We start from the raw sequence: 18334 nt of genomic DNA on the forward strand, positions 1-18334 counted from the left end.
AACATCTCTGGCACTGATGAAATTAATAGAGGATGTCACAGACTGTATGGACAATAAAAAAGTAGCAATAGGACTATTTGTGGATTTAAAGAAAGCATTTGATACCATAGATCATGATATATTAATAAAGAAATTAGATAACTACGGTATTAGGGGAGTTGGGTTGAGTTGGCTTTCAAGTTACTTAAGAAACAGGCAACAGTTTGTACAGATAGGGAATCATAAATCAAAACTGATGAATATTACATGTGGGGTACCGCAGGGGTCAGTATTAGGACCAAAGTTATTTATATTGTATATTAATGACATATGTAGTGTATCTAAATTATTGAAATTTATTCTGTTTGCGGACGACACAAATGTCTTTTGTTCCGGTGAGAATTTGCAGCAGATTTTGGAGACCATCACAACAGAAATGAATAAATTAAAACTATGGTTTGATAAAAACAAATTATCATTAAATCTAAGTAAAACAAAGATCATGCTGTTTGGGAGACATAGAATGGATTGTAATGTAGAACTCATAATAGATGATAACAAAATAGAGAGAGTAAGTGAAATTAAATTTCTTGGCGTGATTCTGGACAACAAAATCTGCTGGAAACCTCATGTGAGCTACATACGAGCAAAACTGGCAAAATGCACATCAATACTGTGGAAAACTAAGCATATTCTGGACATTAAGTCACTGCACACCTTATATTGCGCACTTTTTTTACCTTATCTGTCTTATTGTGTTGAGGTCTGGGGAAACAGCTACAGAACCACTCTACAGCCTATATGCACGATACAGAAAAGAGCAATAAGGATAATAAACAATGCAGGATACACAGACCACACTAACCCACTATTCATAAAATCACACTTGTTGAAATTCATGGATTTGGTCAAATTCAAAACAGCACAAGTAATGTATAAAGCAAGAAACAATCTACTGCCAAATAATATACAGAGTATGTTTGGAGAAAGGGAGGGTGGATATAATCTAAGAGGAGACCTGAACTATAAAAAACCTAAGGTTCGAACTACTCTGAAAAGTATGTGCATGTCAAGCTGTGGGGTGGCTCTGTGGAACAATTTGGAGACAGAAATAAAACAAAGTAGCAACATAAATTTGTTTAAAAAAAGGTACAAAGAAATAATTCATAATAAGTATATGGAAGAGGAAGCCAGTAACTGTGGATGATTGGGGGGGGGGGGGAATCGTTTAGTGTTATGCATGTGGTGTAAAGTGATATATTGTTGTTATACTGTAGTTATGTTATTGTATAGTATATATTTTTGGGGATGACTCTGTGGTATGTGGGGGCATATTTTGTGTATTTATAAGGATATCTGCACGGTTTATGCATATTATATTAGGTCATATTATGTCATTATATTACAGGATGTTCCTTGAAGTATGACTTTAAAACTTAAAAAGGGGTTGGAATCTTTAAAAAAAAAGTCTTTACTTCCTCCTACTCCTTTTTTCGAACTATGTTGATGTTTTCTTTTGTTTTCTTTGATTTGTATTAACTTTTTTTTTTTTATCATTTTTTCTTTTGTATGTACAAATTAGCTGCATACGTTTTTACAAGTTCGGAAAATAAATTCATTCATTCATTCATTCATTGCTATTTTTTTTTTTTTTACTATTATTATTATTAATACCAAACCTCTGTATATGTGTTGATGTCCATATACTTATGACCGAAAAATCTACTATTATTTCTGCACACGTCATCATTCCTGTTTCAGCTCCTGTCATGGACCTTTGGCACTGATTGTAATATTAATTTGTCCAGCAGGTGGCAGTATTCACTGTTTCACCAGCGACACAACTGGCTGAAAAGCCCCCATTTCACCATCACTACAAATAATTCAAATTAACAAGGTCATTAAACACTAACAGTGTTAAAACCTTACAAAAGGCAAGTTTCCATGATAGCGCTGCAATAAAACACATATTTACCTTGATATATTAGTTTCTCTCCACTGGTTTTGCTCATTTCTTGAAACAGAATAACATTCTCAGAACAACATGGACAAGACGACGCCTATTTTTCAAATATCATTTTGTGATAATAAAAATATGTTGAAGACAACAAGGTTACTCATAAAACAACTTTTTATTGTACAATTATTCTCAGAAAACTCACAACAGAGATAACATTTTAATGTGATTTAAGATCAATAAACATTACTGCAGTATTAAATAAAAAACTATGTTCCCTTTCTGAAAATGTGAGGCTATGACTCAGTGAATAAGCACTAAATAAGTACCTCAAAGGTTCAATAACTGCATTAATGATGTAAATAACTTTATAACTGAAGAAATGCGCTCCTCGTTGTTAGTTTAGTGTTTTAATCACAACTATGAGGGAGCCCTATGAACAACATACACAGTGTAGACAGATGCTAATTAATACAAACAATAAGCAATTCTAAGATATGAATAAGTCACAGAAAGAATGTACTGGACTAACTAGGCTTGATAGATTACACTACTGACAAACTTGAAATACTTACAACAGTAATATATATCAGCATGAATATATTTCCTGGAGAAGTGAGAACGTTCACAGAGCGGGACTTTATAAAGACAACAACACAGACCCTCTCAGACAGGCGGAACATAGAAGTAGCTTAATACTAGCGCTGCACTGCCACCTAGTGGACGGCGGTAAACTCTACAATAACCATCGAATTCAAGTTCTATTCAACTTCATGAGCAATAACAATTCAGTCTAATATCTCTTGGCAGTTGTTTGTTGACTCTGCTGCGTTGAAAACCATCAGCTTAAATTTGTCATCATAACTTGGCCTCTGTTGTTTGCTCACTTATCTAGCATTCAAGCTCCTTCGTTCCAGATGGTCACCTTCTTCCATTTCTCATCAGATCACTGATTATCAGATCACACACGCCATTCGCTTCCTGGTCACCGGTACTCTGGCTCCATCTAGTGGCGCAGATGTGCAATGACAATCTAGTCATCGATTGTAGTTGGATCTCGTTTTGGAGAATACAATTTCTGGGAAAAACATCCTATATTCGGGCCAATACGGCACCTATTTCATCACATTGGAGATATCTTTGTCCACGTCTGTCTCAGGACATCTTTGTTAAAGATTCAGCTCAGTAAAGATGTTGAAGCATGAAATGCTCTTTTTCTTTCATTTTCTTTTACAATATGTTTTGTTAGCTAAACAACCCAACAAAATAAACAATTTTCACATTTTTTATTTTGTAAAGTGAACAGATTCATCCTAAAATATTCCAGCATATAAGAATTTGCTTTGCAGATTTATTTTATCAATGAAAACTGAAAAACAAGCACACAAATCAGGTTTGTTTAAACTTTATTACATTTTGCAGTCACATTTCTTTCATAGTAACTTAACACACTATTCCCCTCCAAGTAATAACATTAATTACAGCGTATAAAAACTTTAGAAGCCGAGTTCTGCTGGAAACTCACTCGCCGTCCTTCACACCAAAATGTGACCAAAAAAAAAAAACTTTATTTCAAGTGCAATTTTAGAAGATTTCACATGAATGTTAAAAAAAAAAAAACCCAAAAACAAATCAAGCCCCTTTTCCCGGTTAAAATCAGTCACCATCTGATTCGAACTTCACCCAGAAAAACTACCAGCAACACGATCTGATTTGGGGAAATCTCAGTAAAACGTTGCAATGACACAGCTCCACCTGCTGGTGCACAGTGGTATTACAGGTCAGAAAGGTTAGTTTGAACGTCCAAAAGATTTCTCCTGGGGGGGAAAAAAAGCTGTGCTTCACACAAAATGTTACATACTGCATCTTTTAAAAAGTTTTTGGTGGTTTTACATGAAAACCAGTGACTTCAAAGGGTCCAATAATCCTGTTGCTGCACACAAACCTTCACTTTTTACCTTCCGAGTGCGACGGGACAAAACGAGTATTACAGTAAATTGAATGAGTTTTGCTGAATGGAGAGTTTTGTGCTTGGTAAGTTCTGAGAAGGTAAATTTCATTTTAATAGAATTTATGGTTAATGAAGACAAAATTCAGTCACGCACGCTTTTCTCCACAAACATTAAAAAACTTTTCAGTTATTTTTTTCCATTTTTTTTTAATGGGGGAAAAATTGAGTTATTTTAAAAATACATTTCACATTTACTCACAAAAATAAACACTTAAAATATTTTTAGTTTCTCATTCTCAATATTTTTCAATTAGGTTCATCAAGAAAATTTGAGCCACAATTATTTTTGTTTCACATTTAGTCAGAAAATCAGTTTCTAAAGTTTTTCTTAATCATACGTTTTAAGCTTCTGTACATGGGGATAAAACTGTCTTCAATACATTTTTTTTTTTAATTAAAACTTTATATAGAGAAAACCCTTTTCAGTCATTTCTCGTCAATTCGCCAGTTTTTAAATGAAACAACTTCAGGCTGGAGCAGTTTGAAGGATTGCCGAAGTGAAAATGAGTTTGTGTGCAGCTTAGAGGAAGACACATTTCAGGTCGCTCGTCATAGTTTTGGATTTAACAAGATAAACTAAGTGTAAAATGAGCTGAAACACTGTTATAAAAAGTTCCTCTGCAGCCACAAATGATTATCAGCCTTTGTGTTGAAAATTCAGTTAAAGACCTGAAAACTGTTCAATCTGGTTCATTCTGAGGAAAATAAATATATTTTTTACCTAAAAAGCTAAGTTGTGACTGATTTTTTTAAAAAAAAACATCTCGAAATGTAAGCAGAACTGAACAGGATTCTGTTTTCAGTGAGAGAAAGGTTTTGCCGTCACTGGATTTCTGATCACTACGTCTAAACCTCCTGCCAGAGCTCAGATCAGCTGGCACGGCGATGACCGGGGCAGTAACATGTCGGGTGGGTGGGGTTGGGCGGGGGGGTAATAAATAGGCGAGACGTGTTCCCTGAAGCGGTGAATTGTGAGGAGCCCGTCGCCCACGGATCCTGTGAGAACGTCCACGAGACGGAGGTACGGTACGGAGCACACCCTCCGTGCACAAACACACACTCGCGCACAAACACACACACGCACACCGAAAGTCCTCCGGTTACACCAGCTTCTTGGCCTCGAAGAAGCTCTTGAGGTGCCTCATCTGCCAGATGCCGATGGCCACCAGGATGAGGGTCTGCACGATGGACCACCACAGCACCCGCTGGTTGGTGCTCTCGCTGGTCTGACGGAAGCGCTCCTCGCGGTACTGCGCACACACACACACGGGGATGGGAGCAAAATGAGAGCGGAGCCCGGCTGTGGACGGCTGCGTGTGGGGGCAGGGCCTCCGGGACTCACCCGCTGGTAGTTCTGCTCCTTCTGGATCTGGTCCACCTGCTCCACCAGCTGCCTCACCCGCAGCTGCAGCTCCGTCAGCTTGTCTTTGGCCGCGATCTCGGCGTAGTTGTTGGTGTGCTCGCCCACCTGGATGTCCAGGTGAACCCTCTGGGGGGGGGGGGGGCACACGGGTCAGAACAGTGGACTCGGGGGAGGGTTAAGAGGTCGAGGCAGACGCCTGCTCACCAGCATGCCCCCGGCGAACAGGGAGAACTTGGAGGAGTTGGAGTGCAGGCAGATCTGGTGCTCTCCGGGTGTGTGGGAGGTGAAGGTGAAGCGGCCCTCGGAGCCGTACTGCCGGGACAGGATCACCTGCAGGAGGACGGCGGGGGAAGCTTTACCCTCTGGGCCGGCTGCGGGTTTCAATCCCTGATAGACGGCGCTGCTCACCTTGTCGTCCGGGTCCTTGACCTCCACGAACATCCCCAGGCCCTGGGTGGCCGGCAGGTACTCCTCCTTCTGCTTGTCGTACAGCTGGGTGCGGTAGTTTCCTGGGAGGAGAAAATAAACCTCAATCTACAACAACACTAATACCTCCCTCCAAACCAGATCCAGGATCTGATTCCAAACTTTAAAGTCAGAACTTGACATAAATAAATGGCCCACTGTTACAGAGAAAACCTCTGAACCGTCTTCTCTCCCATCAGAACATGTCCTCACAGTGGATTTACTGAACATATCATTAAAAACCAGCCCTGAGGTGGACCTGCTGTCTTTTCCCCTCAAACTTGTCTGACGTGTTTCAAAACAAAGCGTTTCGCCTCTGAAGCTCCTGCTGAGGGACGACTCCAACCCAGAAAACTTCAGTGAAATGCTACATTTTCAGTTCACAGCAAACTTTTTTTTTTCTGCATCAGATTATTTCAGATATTGTCCTGTTTATCAAATTAACAACAGGTGACTGCACTGATCTCCATTTAGACTAATTACGTTGTGGTTAAGCATCATTACAGAGGTCCATTTGAGTTCTGAAAATAGGAAAGCAGCCAAATCATTCAGTAAATCTCAACACCTTCAGGAAAAAAAGTAACAATGCAATAGTAGTTATGGCATTTGATCACTTTTCTTTTTCTTCAATGATCACTTCAGCAGAACTGACGTCATGAACGGAAATTTTATAGGAGCTTTGATTCCAGGGAGTTACTGTGGAATGAAGTATTTTTCATCCCCTGCTGTTCTGCAGAATGCCGAGTCAGCAGATGGACGATCTGTAGACAGCTGAACATGGTGACTGACAGCAGAGGAGGAGGAGAAGCAACCAGCAGCTCGAGACGCTCCAGAGGGACGACCACGAACACATCCAGATGAGGACCTGACAAATATATTCTCCAAAACTGAACCCAACCAGGAAACATGAGTCTTATGTGCACGTGTTCCACCTTTGAAGATAAAATCTGAGTCTCAATAAAAACAGAACATTTGCTGAGTGATGTCTCAGTGTGCTGGTCTCTGGATGCTGTCAGGTATTGACGCATTCCTCACTAATTCAGAGGGTTAGAAATGTGAGTGAAACTTCAGAGTATCCAATTCATTTCCTCTTTAGATTATTTACTGACATCGGTTTATATTAATCTGCGCCACAAAGACACCTGCGGTTTCACAGCACAGTCTTAATAATAAAGGCATATCTCAGTGGAGTTTGCAGCAGCCCTGGATTCTCTGAGACCAGGGAAATTCAACTGCAGGCCTTGAGGGCCGCCGTACTGCAGGGCCAGACTCCCTCCTTCAGCAATAAAGCTGACCTGATCACCAAGCTGGGCAAACAGCCCAACAATGAGTCCCGTACTGCAATCAGGTGTGCTGCAGCGGGGAGAGTCCTCAACATGCATGAGGGCCACACTACACATCTAAATACAACTGCTGGGAAAGAATCTGACCTCTAACTCTGAAAACCTTTACTCCATTTTCAATTGCATAAAGGGATTTTTTGTTGAAATTCTCAAAATCTAGGTTAAAAAAAAAAAACAAGTAACCAAACCCTGGACCTGGTAAAGCGATCTACGTGTCATTAGACACTGATCTGCTTTAAAACCTTTGACATCTCCCAGGAACACATTTAAAAGTTGCATTTTTAAGATATTGTTGACTAATAAATACTGCAGCGAAAACTCGACGCGAGACTTTTAACAAGGTAAACACCTGTTTCTCTATTTCTTAGTTCCTGTTTCGTCAGTTTTTCAAGGTTGCAGGTCATTACATCTTAACTTCTTACTATAAAACATGAATATGAAAATAAAGACGGAGACCGCTTTTGATATCTTTAACCTACAACGTTAAAAACTACGACACTGATTCATTACTGGACTCTAATTAAGCTAATTTAGCTGTCACGCGACAGGACGGTGGCAAAACACGCGTGAAGAACCCACAAAACACCGAGTTTGTCAATCTGGATACATAAATGAATGGAAAAAAGCTACATCAGTAGCTTTTGCGTAGTTTTCTTGACTTTCAGAGGAGAAAAGTCACAAACTTTACAGCTAGCCGATTAACCACCTAGCTCGAGTTGAGCTAACTGAGCCGCGCGCTGCGGGCGCGGCGGACGCTCACCGATAATCATGGTCTCGTCGGGGATCTCCTCGATGAAGCACTTCTTCTCGGTCTCCCCGATGTGGAAGTACAGCGAGGACACGGAGCCGGAGAAGGCGAGGAGGAGGAAAAGCGTGGACAGACCCGACCGCATCCCGCCGCTCTGCACCGACACCGCCATCTTGCTTGGGTTCCTGTCCCTACTGGGCACGCGCGGCCACGGCTGTGCCACGTAACCCCTCCGCGCGCCCGCGACCAATCAGAGGCCGACCGGAAGTTAGCAGGGCATGTAGTTTTAGTTAAAGTTAATGCACGTGAACTTACAAAGTATTAGTTTTTTGGGGGGGTCAAATGTTTGGAATTCATATAAAAATAATATTTACATTATCTAAGAAGTTATATCAATAGCAAAAACAAATATGAAAAAAGCTGTGTGCCTTAAAACACATCTAATTGATTCCAAAATATAAAACACTTTTCTTGCAGTTTGATTACAAAGCAGCATATTTACAAAATACGATTTCATTGTTACTAATGAGTTAAAATAATGGACAAACAGCAAAAACATTTAAATATGTTGAAAAAACAGAGGAAACTCACTCCGGGTGGCAGCAGTACCAGTTTTAACCTGCTAGAGGGCAGCAACTCAGCATTTCGCTTAATCCCATCCAACGAAGAAGACCGTTTCCATGGTAACTGAAGGACTCAAAGATGGCGCCGGGTGAGTGAAACCTATCTCTCTCCGACACATAAAAAGCCTCAAAATGAGCTTTAGAAGAGATAAAGCTCCACTAATTACACGTTATCTCTCAAGTCTGTATCAACGGCAGCCAGCCATTAGCAGGACATGTTGAACTACGACGCGCGTTGGCAGAGTTTGGCGCGAGTTAGCAGCGAGCTAACAGTGTTAAGGGAAAAATACATGAAAAAAGCTGATCTGAACCTTGTTTGGTCAGAAACCCTTTAATTAGCAGCAGGATTGCTTCTGTGGTCTCATCGTTTGTGAGTATGTTTCTTACTGTTTCTCTCGTGTTTCCGCAGGAAATCAGCAGATTGTATCCTTTTACATGAAAAAGTTTACTGTGTTTCTGCTGCTAGAAGAAAACAAGCTACATGGTGACAGCAGAGGCTGATGCAGCTGATCAACAGGAATCCAAGTCTTCACCTCATCGTTGGCATAAAATCTGAGGTGTATTTTTTGTGAGCTGGTGAGATAGATGGTGGAGATCCACTCATACTAACACACACTTATGGCATATTTAGGGTCATCAATTAACCCCAAAACCATATTTTTGCACTGTAGGAGGAAACACATGCAAGCAGCAGAGCCTCTAAACTCAGGCTTTTTGAAAATAATGAGTTATTAAAAAAGTCTTTGGAAGCACATAATTGAAAATTATTTAAAATTGTCAGCATATGAACAAAACAATGCTTAAAATTTCACTCTATGACTTTTCTGAGTTTCATGATTGAAAGCTCATCTTTGAAGACACCTGTCATACACAGAACCTGTTTCAGAGGAAATGTCAAAAATCCACTTGTGTGACCAAGATGAAGTTTGAACTGGTTAAAGTTTTCTGTTCTCCTGATTCCACCACATCCAGTCCTTGACTGCTCCCCCTCCCAGCTGTCCTCCACCCCCCTGCAGGTCCTCTTCTACCTGAACAGCTGGTACTTTGCAGCATTCTACCTGGCAGAAGTCCTCATGTTCATCTATAAAGGTAAGAGTGAAGTCCTGAGACTGAAAATGGAGAGAATGATCCGTATCTTCGTCCTTCTCCATTCAGGGGTTGTGCTGCCGTACCCGGCTGATAACCTGGTGCTGGACGTGGTGCTGCTGCTGCTCATCTTCCCCGGTCTGGAGATCCTGCGGCTCTTTTACGGTGAGACAACTAAAGACTTTCAGTACTAAAGATTCCCAGGGCAAAAAAAAAAACAAATCCTATATCAAAGCAATTTTGGCTTTTTATTGCAATTCACAAGAAACCAAAGAGAAATTTCACTCAGAATTCTCATATTTTCTTTATTTCAAACATCAGATGAGAAAATGTGTTTAAAACACAGTAACAGAAGACTGAAGTTGGGTTTAATGTGGCCTTAGAATCTGCAGCCATCAGCCAAAACATTAAGACCTGTAAGGTAACAGGCGAAATCTGATTTAAACATCTGAGACACATGCAGAAAGTAGGAATGGTCGTAATGTTATGGCTGATCGCTGTGTTTTTAACGTACAAATCTCTTAAACAAATCACCAGTTTTCTTTCTTTGATTGTCCCTTTTTTTTAACATTTATGGATAAAACCCTCATTTAAGAATATGTATTTGCAAAACATTTGTTCAGAAAAAATGTGAAATATTCACAAGTTTTAAAAGAGTCCAGACGGATTTCGGCCCGTCCAGACGGATTCGAGAGAATAAGGTGCATGAAGACGAAACGTCTGTGAGTGAGTCAAAGCTCCTGCAGGCTGAAGAAGGAAGTGTCCCGGTGTGTGTGTGTGTGTGTGTGTGTGTGTGTGTGTGTGTGTGTGTGTGTGTGTAGGCTGGAAGGGGAACCTGTGCGAGCGCTCCCTGGCCCTGTGCGCCTCGCTGCTGGTGCTGCTGCCGTGCGCGGCGCTGGCCGTGTACTGCTTGCTGCTGCAGACCTTCGTGCTGCGGCTGGAGCTGATCCTGAGCGCCGCGCTGCTCTGCTTCTATGGCCTGGAGCTGCCGCTGGGCCTGCTGTCGCTGTCCGCCTTCTCCAGGTGGGCCGCTCGCCCCTGCCCCAGCCGCCGTCCTGCTGCTGCTGATGTTCGCCACCGTGGTTCACTCTCCTTCTTCTTCTGCAGGTCCAAAGTGTACTGACCACCCGACCGCCCACAGACGCCACCTGGAACACAATGCCCGAGTGTTTTTTCTTCTTTTTTTACACCACATGTAAATCTGTTTATTTTTTTAAGGTATCAACTCTGATGTAAAATTTTGTAAATAAACATTTTTGTAGATAAAATTGATTTGAGGCTTTATTGGCATGAGTATTGTGCAACTTGATGAAAAATAGTGATTATAGTTACCAATCAACTCTTCAACAAGTAGAGAAACCAAACACATTCCTACATGCAGGCAGCTCTTCATATCAACATGCTAATGCTAATCACAGTCTGAAGTAAACAGGTGTAGTTTTCAAAACATTGCCAAACTTTCTGTGTAAACAGGGCCTGAGTCACTCTTTCCCCTGGAAACAGGAATTCAGTGAAATAGTAACCTTTAAGGCTGCGGCACTGGCTCCTGTGACTCACTGTTACTACTTCTAGAATAGTATTCAGTTACTAAACATACCTGCGATTCATTCAGCTGTGCTGGTATGACACATGAGAAGCTAACCTGGGCTCATTCTGTGTCACCTCTGTCCATCCGTGGTCAGGCTGAGTGTTTCTGTGATCATTATTTTCCTATTCAGTCTCATTCCGAATCTCTTTCTGTGATTTGACTCGACTTCTGGTTGAGTCCCTGATGTTACTTGGGTCAGTCGGTGTAACCTGCACAGAGAGAGACAGCAGCTCTGCTTCGTACCGAGCCGCTAGCAGGACCTGGTGACCAGGATGATGAAGAGGACGACGTAGAGCGAACGGACCACGGGCCACCAGAAGATCCACATGTGTGTGTTGTGGCTGATCTGTCGGAAGCGTTTCTCTCTGATCTGTGAAAACACACACACATACACACACACAGTGTAAAAGACCCCCTTCTCAGCTGTGAACCCTCAACCCTCTCTCACCCTCTGGTAGTTCTGCTCCTTCTGGATCTGCAGCAGCTGCTCGGCCAGCTGCCACACCCTCAGCTGCAGCTCCGTCAGCCGCTCCTGCTCGGCCACGGCCGTGTAGTTGACGGTCTTCTCGCCGGTGGCGACGGTCAGGTCCAGCTTCTGCGGCGGGAGGCGGAGCGTTACACGCCGTTCAGCGGGAAACATTGCAAAAGGAGCCGAGCGCTCCGCTCACCAGGCGGCTGCCGGACCGCAGGCAGAGCTGATGCTCCCCGTCCTTCTTCGACCGGAATCTGAACCTGCGGTCGGAGAGGAAGCGCAGCGGCACGTCCAGCTGCGGGGAAACACAACGTCACCGACGTCATATTTATACAGAATGACAGCTGATGAGCGATCGATGACGGTACGAACGTTGTCAGGATCTTTGGCCACAACAGATATGCTCCCATCTTGGCGGCCCGACGGCAGAGTCTGGTATTCACCTGCACAGACACAAAGACACGATCAGAGCTGCTGGAGCCACGGCCGGGAGGAGGAGCCCACAACTCTGAGGAGAGGGAAATACATGGAAAGATGGAGGAGATGGAGAGACGAGAAACTACACACAATTCACTAAATGACCCCAACCAGTCACAAACTATCATAATTCTGAGAAAGACAACCAGAAAGAGATGTGCATGAATTCCAAATGGACGAAAAGAAAAAAAAAGAAAAAAAAGCAGACTAACTAAATGATGCAGAATAGAAAATGAGACATTCAGGAAGAGACACTAAGATTCCAATGGATTAAAAAAAAGGAAAATAGACACAAAGTTACAAAGGACCAAATAGAAAAAAAGACCACAAAAACACTGAGGTCAACCGGAAATAGAAACACAATGACGTTAGATCCAAACAAAGACACTCATAACAGCACCGAGGGAACTAATAAGATTTAAAATATCTTCCTAAAACACTTCAGAGACAGACTGAGCACGAAGACAGCCAAAACAACCGCATCAGACGCCTTCAAATGTGCCATAAAAGCCCCCAAACTCCCGCTGAGGATTATTATTATTATAGAGGGAAAAGGACTTTCTCCTCAGAAATCCAAACTTCAGTTCCTGTTTTTCCAGGAAGGAGTTACAAAACCCGCCGCTCCAGCTGCATTATTCACCACTTCACACTCACCCACGAGCTCTATGTCCTCCGCCACGTCGTGGATAAAACATTTCTGCTTCCCCTCCTCCAGGAAAAACTGCAGACACGAAGCCAGGCTGAGGTAAACGCTCACAAGCAGGGCTGTCCGCGCCCACCGCCTCACCTCTACAGCCATGTTTCAGGCTGCTACTGCGCATGCGCGGCGCGAAGCATGCTGGGTAATGAAGTTCTCCCGTCTGCGTTTATTCTATCTCGCTTTAATCCACCGGAACCATTATGAAAAGTGTTCTAATTACGATACTGGGTCAATTAATTTAATTAAAGTAAAATAAAATGAGATATAAATAAAAAGATTATCAGAATCAGTGAAGAGTGGAGTGCAAAACCAAAAGGCTCGTTTCTGTGGAGCCCATGAGCAAATCAAGAGACCATACCTGGATGATCTGAGGGATTTCCAGCAGCGACCCCCAAATCACTTCACAATCTTAATCAAGTTCATCCAAAAGTTGAGGTGGTCCAGTCCATCCAGTGGGAGCAATTTGGGGGGCAGTGCCTTGCTCAAGGACTCGAACCAGCAACGACATACACAGACAAGTGAAACCCAATTTCATGATGTCAAACACAATACCGTAATTCTGCCAAACATCCGTGGAGCAAGTAGAGGCCCCGACACACGCCTGGCATCAAGATGAGAATCCATTTTGTTGTGGCGGGGCGGCGGAGCTACACTGCACATTTTCATTTCACTTCCACTCCAAAATTATCACTCTCTGTTTACAATTTTGCTAAAGAACATAAGGAATAAATTCAACAGGACTTGACAAAACTAGATTTTAAGAATTCAACGGAATAAGGAAAACAGGCAAATAAAAACAGAACAAATGAAGAAAAGACAAGGAGAAAAAAAGACAAAATGATAGGAGACCATTGACATTATTTATCTTTTTAAATTTTAATGAGAGGTTTTGTGAAAGACAGTGAGGCGCCATCCAGCCCCTCAAACTGCTGGTCAAGCCAAACTTCACTCTTCAGCTGTGAAAACAATGCATTCTGAAGACCAGCCGGACGCATAAAATGTGCTCTGAGTTTTCAAACTGGGGATTCCAGCCCTTAAGAAGAGAGGCTTCAGAACTGAAATACAAAGACATGCCAGGTTCTTTCTGCTTCTCCAGTTGAAACTCAGGATTCCAACTCGAAAGCTTTCAGAGGTTGACTTCAAACCCGGGTTGGAGGACAGAGGAGCGCCCCCTGCTCTCTGTTTGTCAGGAATACTCACTGACCCTCCTTCCTCATTTGATTCTAAGTGCCTTGTTACCTTTGTTTTATGATAATTTCCTGTATTTTACATGATCTTCCTCGCTCCGATGCGCCTCCTCCTCCCTTAAGCCGTTTATTCTGCTCAGCCGCCGCTCGTCTCCTCTTGTTTCACTTGTGTTTTAATGGCTGACTGATTACATTTACTTGGAGGAGAAAACTTTATGAAAGCGCTCCCTCGTCGCGATTTGTCTGAACGGAAACTTTTCCCCTCGCCAAACTTCCACATTTTGTTTTTCCCTGCATATGTTGGGCGTACGCACGGCGTCGGGGCTTTATCAACTTTGGGAGAGGGAAAGTTTTCTCCCTTAAGCCGTCTCTAATCTCAGATGACTAATTTAACAGCAGGCGAACAGGCAGAATGTGACTGGCGGCGTCGAAAAGAGGATAAAGGCAGTCGGATCCCGCCTCGGCCATCGGCGCCGCTCTTCCTGACCCACACATGTGTGTTTTGGCGGCGGCGGGGCATTTGTTCTGCTTGTCAAAGCCGCCCGCCGCCCAATCGGGTGAAGCCCGTATTAGAGAGATGAGTGTATTTGCATGTCTCCACGATGGCTGCCCCTGCCTGCGCTCCTTTCCCTTTGTGAATATAAAGCAGAGAGGTTTCATTATACCCGGCCCGCTCCCGCCGCACAAATTAAATTGTGCCACTTTGTTGAGCAGCGGCCTTCCCGCTCATAGCGGCGGTTTCATCTCAGCGGCCGTCAGACAGAAAAAGAAAAAAAGAACTTTCCGACACGTGATTTCCAGTTTTGCATGTTTGCCTTAAACATGGCGTCTCTAAATGAGCAGAAAGGAAGAGACACACGAATCAGACTAACAAATGTGAGAATTTACAAATGAGACGGGGGCCGAGGCACGTCGGAGGCTGAATCAGAGGAGGAGAGAAATTTGACGACAACCACTGAAAACAGAACTTTTTGAAAAACAAGCTCCAAAAAGTCCGTTAGTAAATAGTTCTTTAGCAGTTCTTTAGTGGGAGATGTGTGTGTTCTCTCCATTAATGTGTATTGCTGATTGTTCTCTGTGTGTTTTTCTCACAGCAGCGCCTGCCGGTGGCCCAGCACACTGTTTTCAGCATTTCTGCTGTGGTTTTACCCTGTCAATGAAAATAAGGTCAGTTTGTGAAGCACTTTTCACAGATACAAATCAAGTTCTGTCCAAACGAAGACAAAAGAAGACAGAAAAATGTGAAATTGTTCTGAAACAAAAATGTAAAAACGATGAAATGATGAGGTGTAAATGGGTGAAGAGACAGAGAAGTGGTCCTGACTGAGACGTGAATGGATCAGTTCCATGTGGTGATATTTCACACTAATGAAGTCATTAAAGTTTTCTCCTTTTTGCCCTTGTTGTATTTATTGGTCAATGAAGTATTTATGATGATTTAAAACTTGAAAATTATAGATAAAAAATGCATGAATAAAATAAAATATTATTAGCTGTATGATAACATGTCCAATTTATAATAAATAAAAGAAACGATATATGACATTAAATTATGTTTATATTATTATAAATTATTTCATGATTGAACAATTGTTTCGGAGTTAATCTGAGGACCAATAACAAAAAAAGAGGCATAAATCCTGAAATCAAACCCAGATTATATTACTGTGAGCTGACACTTTCAACCACTGCAGCGCTCTCCAAAAACACCTCCGTATTAACAATATTGTAAAAATTCTCAGTTCTGAAATACTATTCAATGTGCACATTTCTTGGAGTGTGAATCCTCCCGACACTCGCCGACGCTCGAATCTTGTGGATTTTTATTTTAGAAATACCATTTTCCCTCTCAGGAGGACAAAGAAACACTAAACTTGTCAGTGCCATATATATATATATATATATTTTTTTTTTTTTTTAAAGATGTGGTGATTATAAAAGCCTCCCAGAAACTACAGAATTTTTTTTTATGGAGTTTTCTGTAAAATCACAGATATAGAGGGAAAAGTGAGTAAATGTAAAACCCTTCTTTTTACTCTAGTTTGTGGTGTTTTGCTTTATTATTCCAAATTGGAAAGCATCATAGTGTTTCTAGTTCTTTAAGCTATATTCTAAATTTACCTTTATTTTATTACTTAAATATTTAATCTCATTAAGATTTTTATTGTGATCCACACATTATTAAATATATTAATGCAAATATTTCTGATTTAAAACACACACACACACACACACACACATACACACACACACACACACACACACACACACACACAGTCTTGTATTTCTATCCTTGTGGGGACCGTCCATTGACTCCCATTCATGTCTAGCCCCTAACCCTGACCCTTACCCTAACCCTAACCCACACCACAACAAAGCCTAACCCTAAAGAAATGTTTTTGCACTTTTACTTTTTTCAGTAACAACAACATGGTCAAGAAAACACTGTTTCTCCTACTTAGGACCGGAAAAAGGTCCCCACAAGGCACGTCGTTCCACGTTTTGCTATCCTTGTGGAGACATTTGGCCCCGACAAGGATAGAAATACAAGAACGCACACACACACACACACACACACACACACACACACACACAAACACACACACACACACACCAAAATATAATTTCTAAAAAAAAAACATTTATTACATTGCAAATAAAATCAGAACAATTGTCAACCATTAAAAGAAAAACAGCAGATGACAATATTATGTTATATTTTCAATATTTAGGCAATCTATATTAGTTGAACGTATAGACTCTAGAGGATTCAAATAAATAAATGAATTAAAGTAATAACTGATGAAATGTTTTGTACTGATAGAAGGAATCTACACATTCTATGGACCAATAGTTCATGTATTTTATCAGATTTTCCTTCAGTTTCACTGAAGAATGACACTAAGAGCGATGCATTGACTAATATATTACATGTTTTATTCAACTTCTTTAAAATGTTCCAATTTCCATCTGATATTTCAAACATTCAGCAAATTCTAAATTTGAATGATCCATTTTTTCCACCTCAATAACATGAAATGAGCAGTAGATGTCAGTAAAGCTCCACCAGTCCATCAGTATGAAGGGATGAAGGGAGGAGGAGGAGGAGGAGGAGGAGAGGGAAAAAGGATGGAAATGTGATGTGATTTGAATGTTTCCACACTCTTTTTTTAGTTTTCTAATCCTTTGATATCCTGATATATTTATGTGAAAATCTATTTAACTGATGCTTTATAGACAAATTCAGAGAGATTAAAAACTGTCAGAGATGTTTATTCATTGCAATAAGAATTATAGGACAGTCATGCTTTAGTAATCAATTAAAGGAATCCCATTAAAAGGAAGAAATACCTGTAAATGATGCCAAAATAAATACATAAGAGTTGTATATTGCAGTCATTGATAAATAAACGAGCCTTCAGTCATGTTTTATGGGTCGTGTCATGTAGAAGAAATGCAGTTTGATTTTTGGTGAAAATACAACACAGTGGCTTTGTGTCCTCAGTTTTAGTAATTGAGATTTCAAATAACTAAATGTTTGTGATAATAAATAAAGACTGTTTATCAGAAAACACACATTTTATTCAAACTTGTAAAGCCTGAACCATGAAATAATTGTTAGAAAATTCTTGTGTCAAATATAAAAACTAAATATGATTTTTTTTTTAATGGGAGTTTTAGTTTGCACGATGTTTGAATTGTGTCACCTCGGAAAGCTGAAGCCCTGTGCAGGGTTTGCATGTCACGTTTCCAGTGCTGGACTAGCATAATCAAGTTTATTATGGGAAATAAAATGTTACATTGTGTTATCATCTTAAAACAAGACGTAAAAAATGTATCAGATTTCAGGAGAAAACAAAGAGAATTAGACGCTTCAGTCCTCAGGAAACATCGACCGAGACGGTTAAAGATTAAAAAAAGAAATCGGACTGAAAAAGCGAGGAGGTGAATATATTCAGAGTATCAGGAAAAAAACAGATATCTACTTTTCTTTGTCTTGTATTATGAATGTGAATATACATATAATCTGATGTTTGTATTCCAGGAAGAAGCAAAAGTCTCCCTGTCATCCAGACAATGATAACCTGGAGTAAAGAGGCTCAAATGAACCACATACACAGAAGGAGCTATGAGGTTCATTTTAATCTGATGGTGATCAATACAACTAAGACTTATAATAACTGCCAAACTGTTAGAAAATGCAGAGTCTCTGAGAAAACGTAAGGAGATGGAAAAACACATGTTACGTTTCATGCTATGATTTAAGGCTAAAATGAATTTTGAACTGATTCTGGCACGAACCTTCCCACGAATTCAGATGAATGTTGATAACAT

General features: G+C 41.1%; 3 protein-coding genes across 4 annotated transcripts; 1 reads left to right on the forward strand and 2 right to left on the reverse strand.

Moving 5' to 3' along the window:
- Positions 1 to 3325: 3325 nt before the first annotated feature.
- Positions 3326 to 8048, reverse strand: LOC115402486 (transmembrane emp24 domain-containing protein 9). Its single transcript, XM_030111032.1, has 5 exons — positions 7879 to 8048; positions 5719 to 5819; positions 5515 to 5640; positions 5290 to 5436; positions 3326 to 5197 (listed from the first exon to the last, which is right to left on the reverse strand). Exons 1-5 carry the CDS (start codon positions 8036 to 8038, stop codon positions 5048 to 5050), a joined length of 684 nt encoding a protein of 227 aa, XP_029966892.1. The 5' UTR covers positions 8039 to 8048; the 3' UTR covers positions 3326 to 5047.
- A 481-nt stretch (positions 8049 to 8529) lies between these two features.
- tmem216 (transmembrane protein 216) lies at positions 8530 to 10837 on the forward strand. Of its 2 annotated transcripts, XM_030111062.1 has the most exons (6): positions 8530 to 8578; positions 8899 to 8912; positions 9485 to 9578; positions 9645 to 9740; positions 10397 to 10598; positions 10683 to 10837. In XM_030111062.1, exons 1-6 carry the CDS (start codon positions 8569 to 8571, stop codon positions 10696 to 10698), a joined length of 432 nt encoding a protein of 143 aa, XP_029966922.1. In that variant the 5' UTR covers positions 8530 to 8568; the 3' UTR covers positions 10699 to 10837. The 2 variants fall into 2 exon arrangements, with proteins under 2 accessions (XP_029966922.1, XP_029966913.1); XM_030111053.1 differs by having other exon boundaries at positions 10397 to 10837.
- LOC115402492 (transmembrane emp24 domain-containing protein 9-like) lies at positions 10586 to 12914 on the reverse strand. Its single transcript, XM_030111041.1, has 6 exons — positions 12767 to 12914; positions 12008 to 12078; positions 11832 to 11930; positions 11612 to 11758; positions 11407 to 11533; positions 10586 to 10723 (listed from the first exon to the last, which is right to left on the reverse strand). The coding sequence occupies exons 1-5, from the start codon at positions 12909 to 12911 to the stop codon at positions 11414 to 11416; spliced, it is 582 nt and encodes a 193-aa protein (XP_029966901.1). The 5' UTR covers positions 12912 to 12914; the 3' UTR covers positions 10586 to 10723; positions 11407 to 11413.
- Positions 12915 to 18334: the final 5420 nt, after the last annotated feature.

Source organism: Salarias fasciatus, chromosome 2 (assembly GCF_902148845.1).
Source record: "Salarias fasciatus chromosome 2, fSalaFa1.1, whole genome shotgun sequence".
Lineage (NCBI taxonomy): Eukaryota > Metazoa > Chordata > Actinopteri > Blenniiformes > Blenniidae > Salarias > Salarias fasciatus.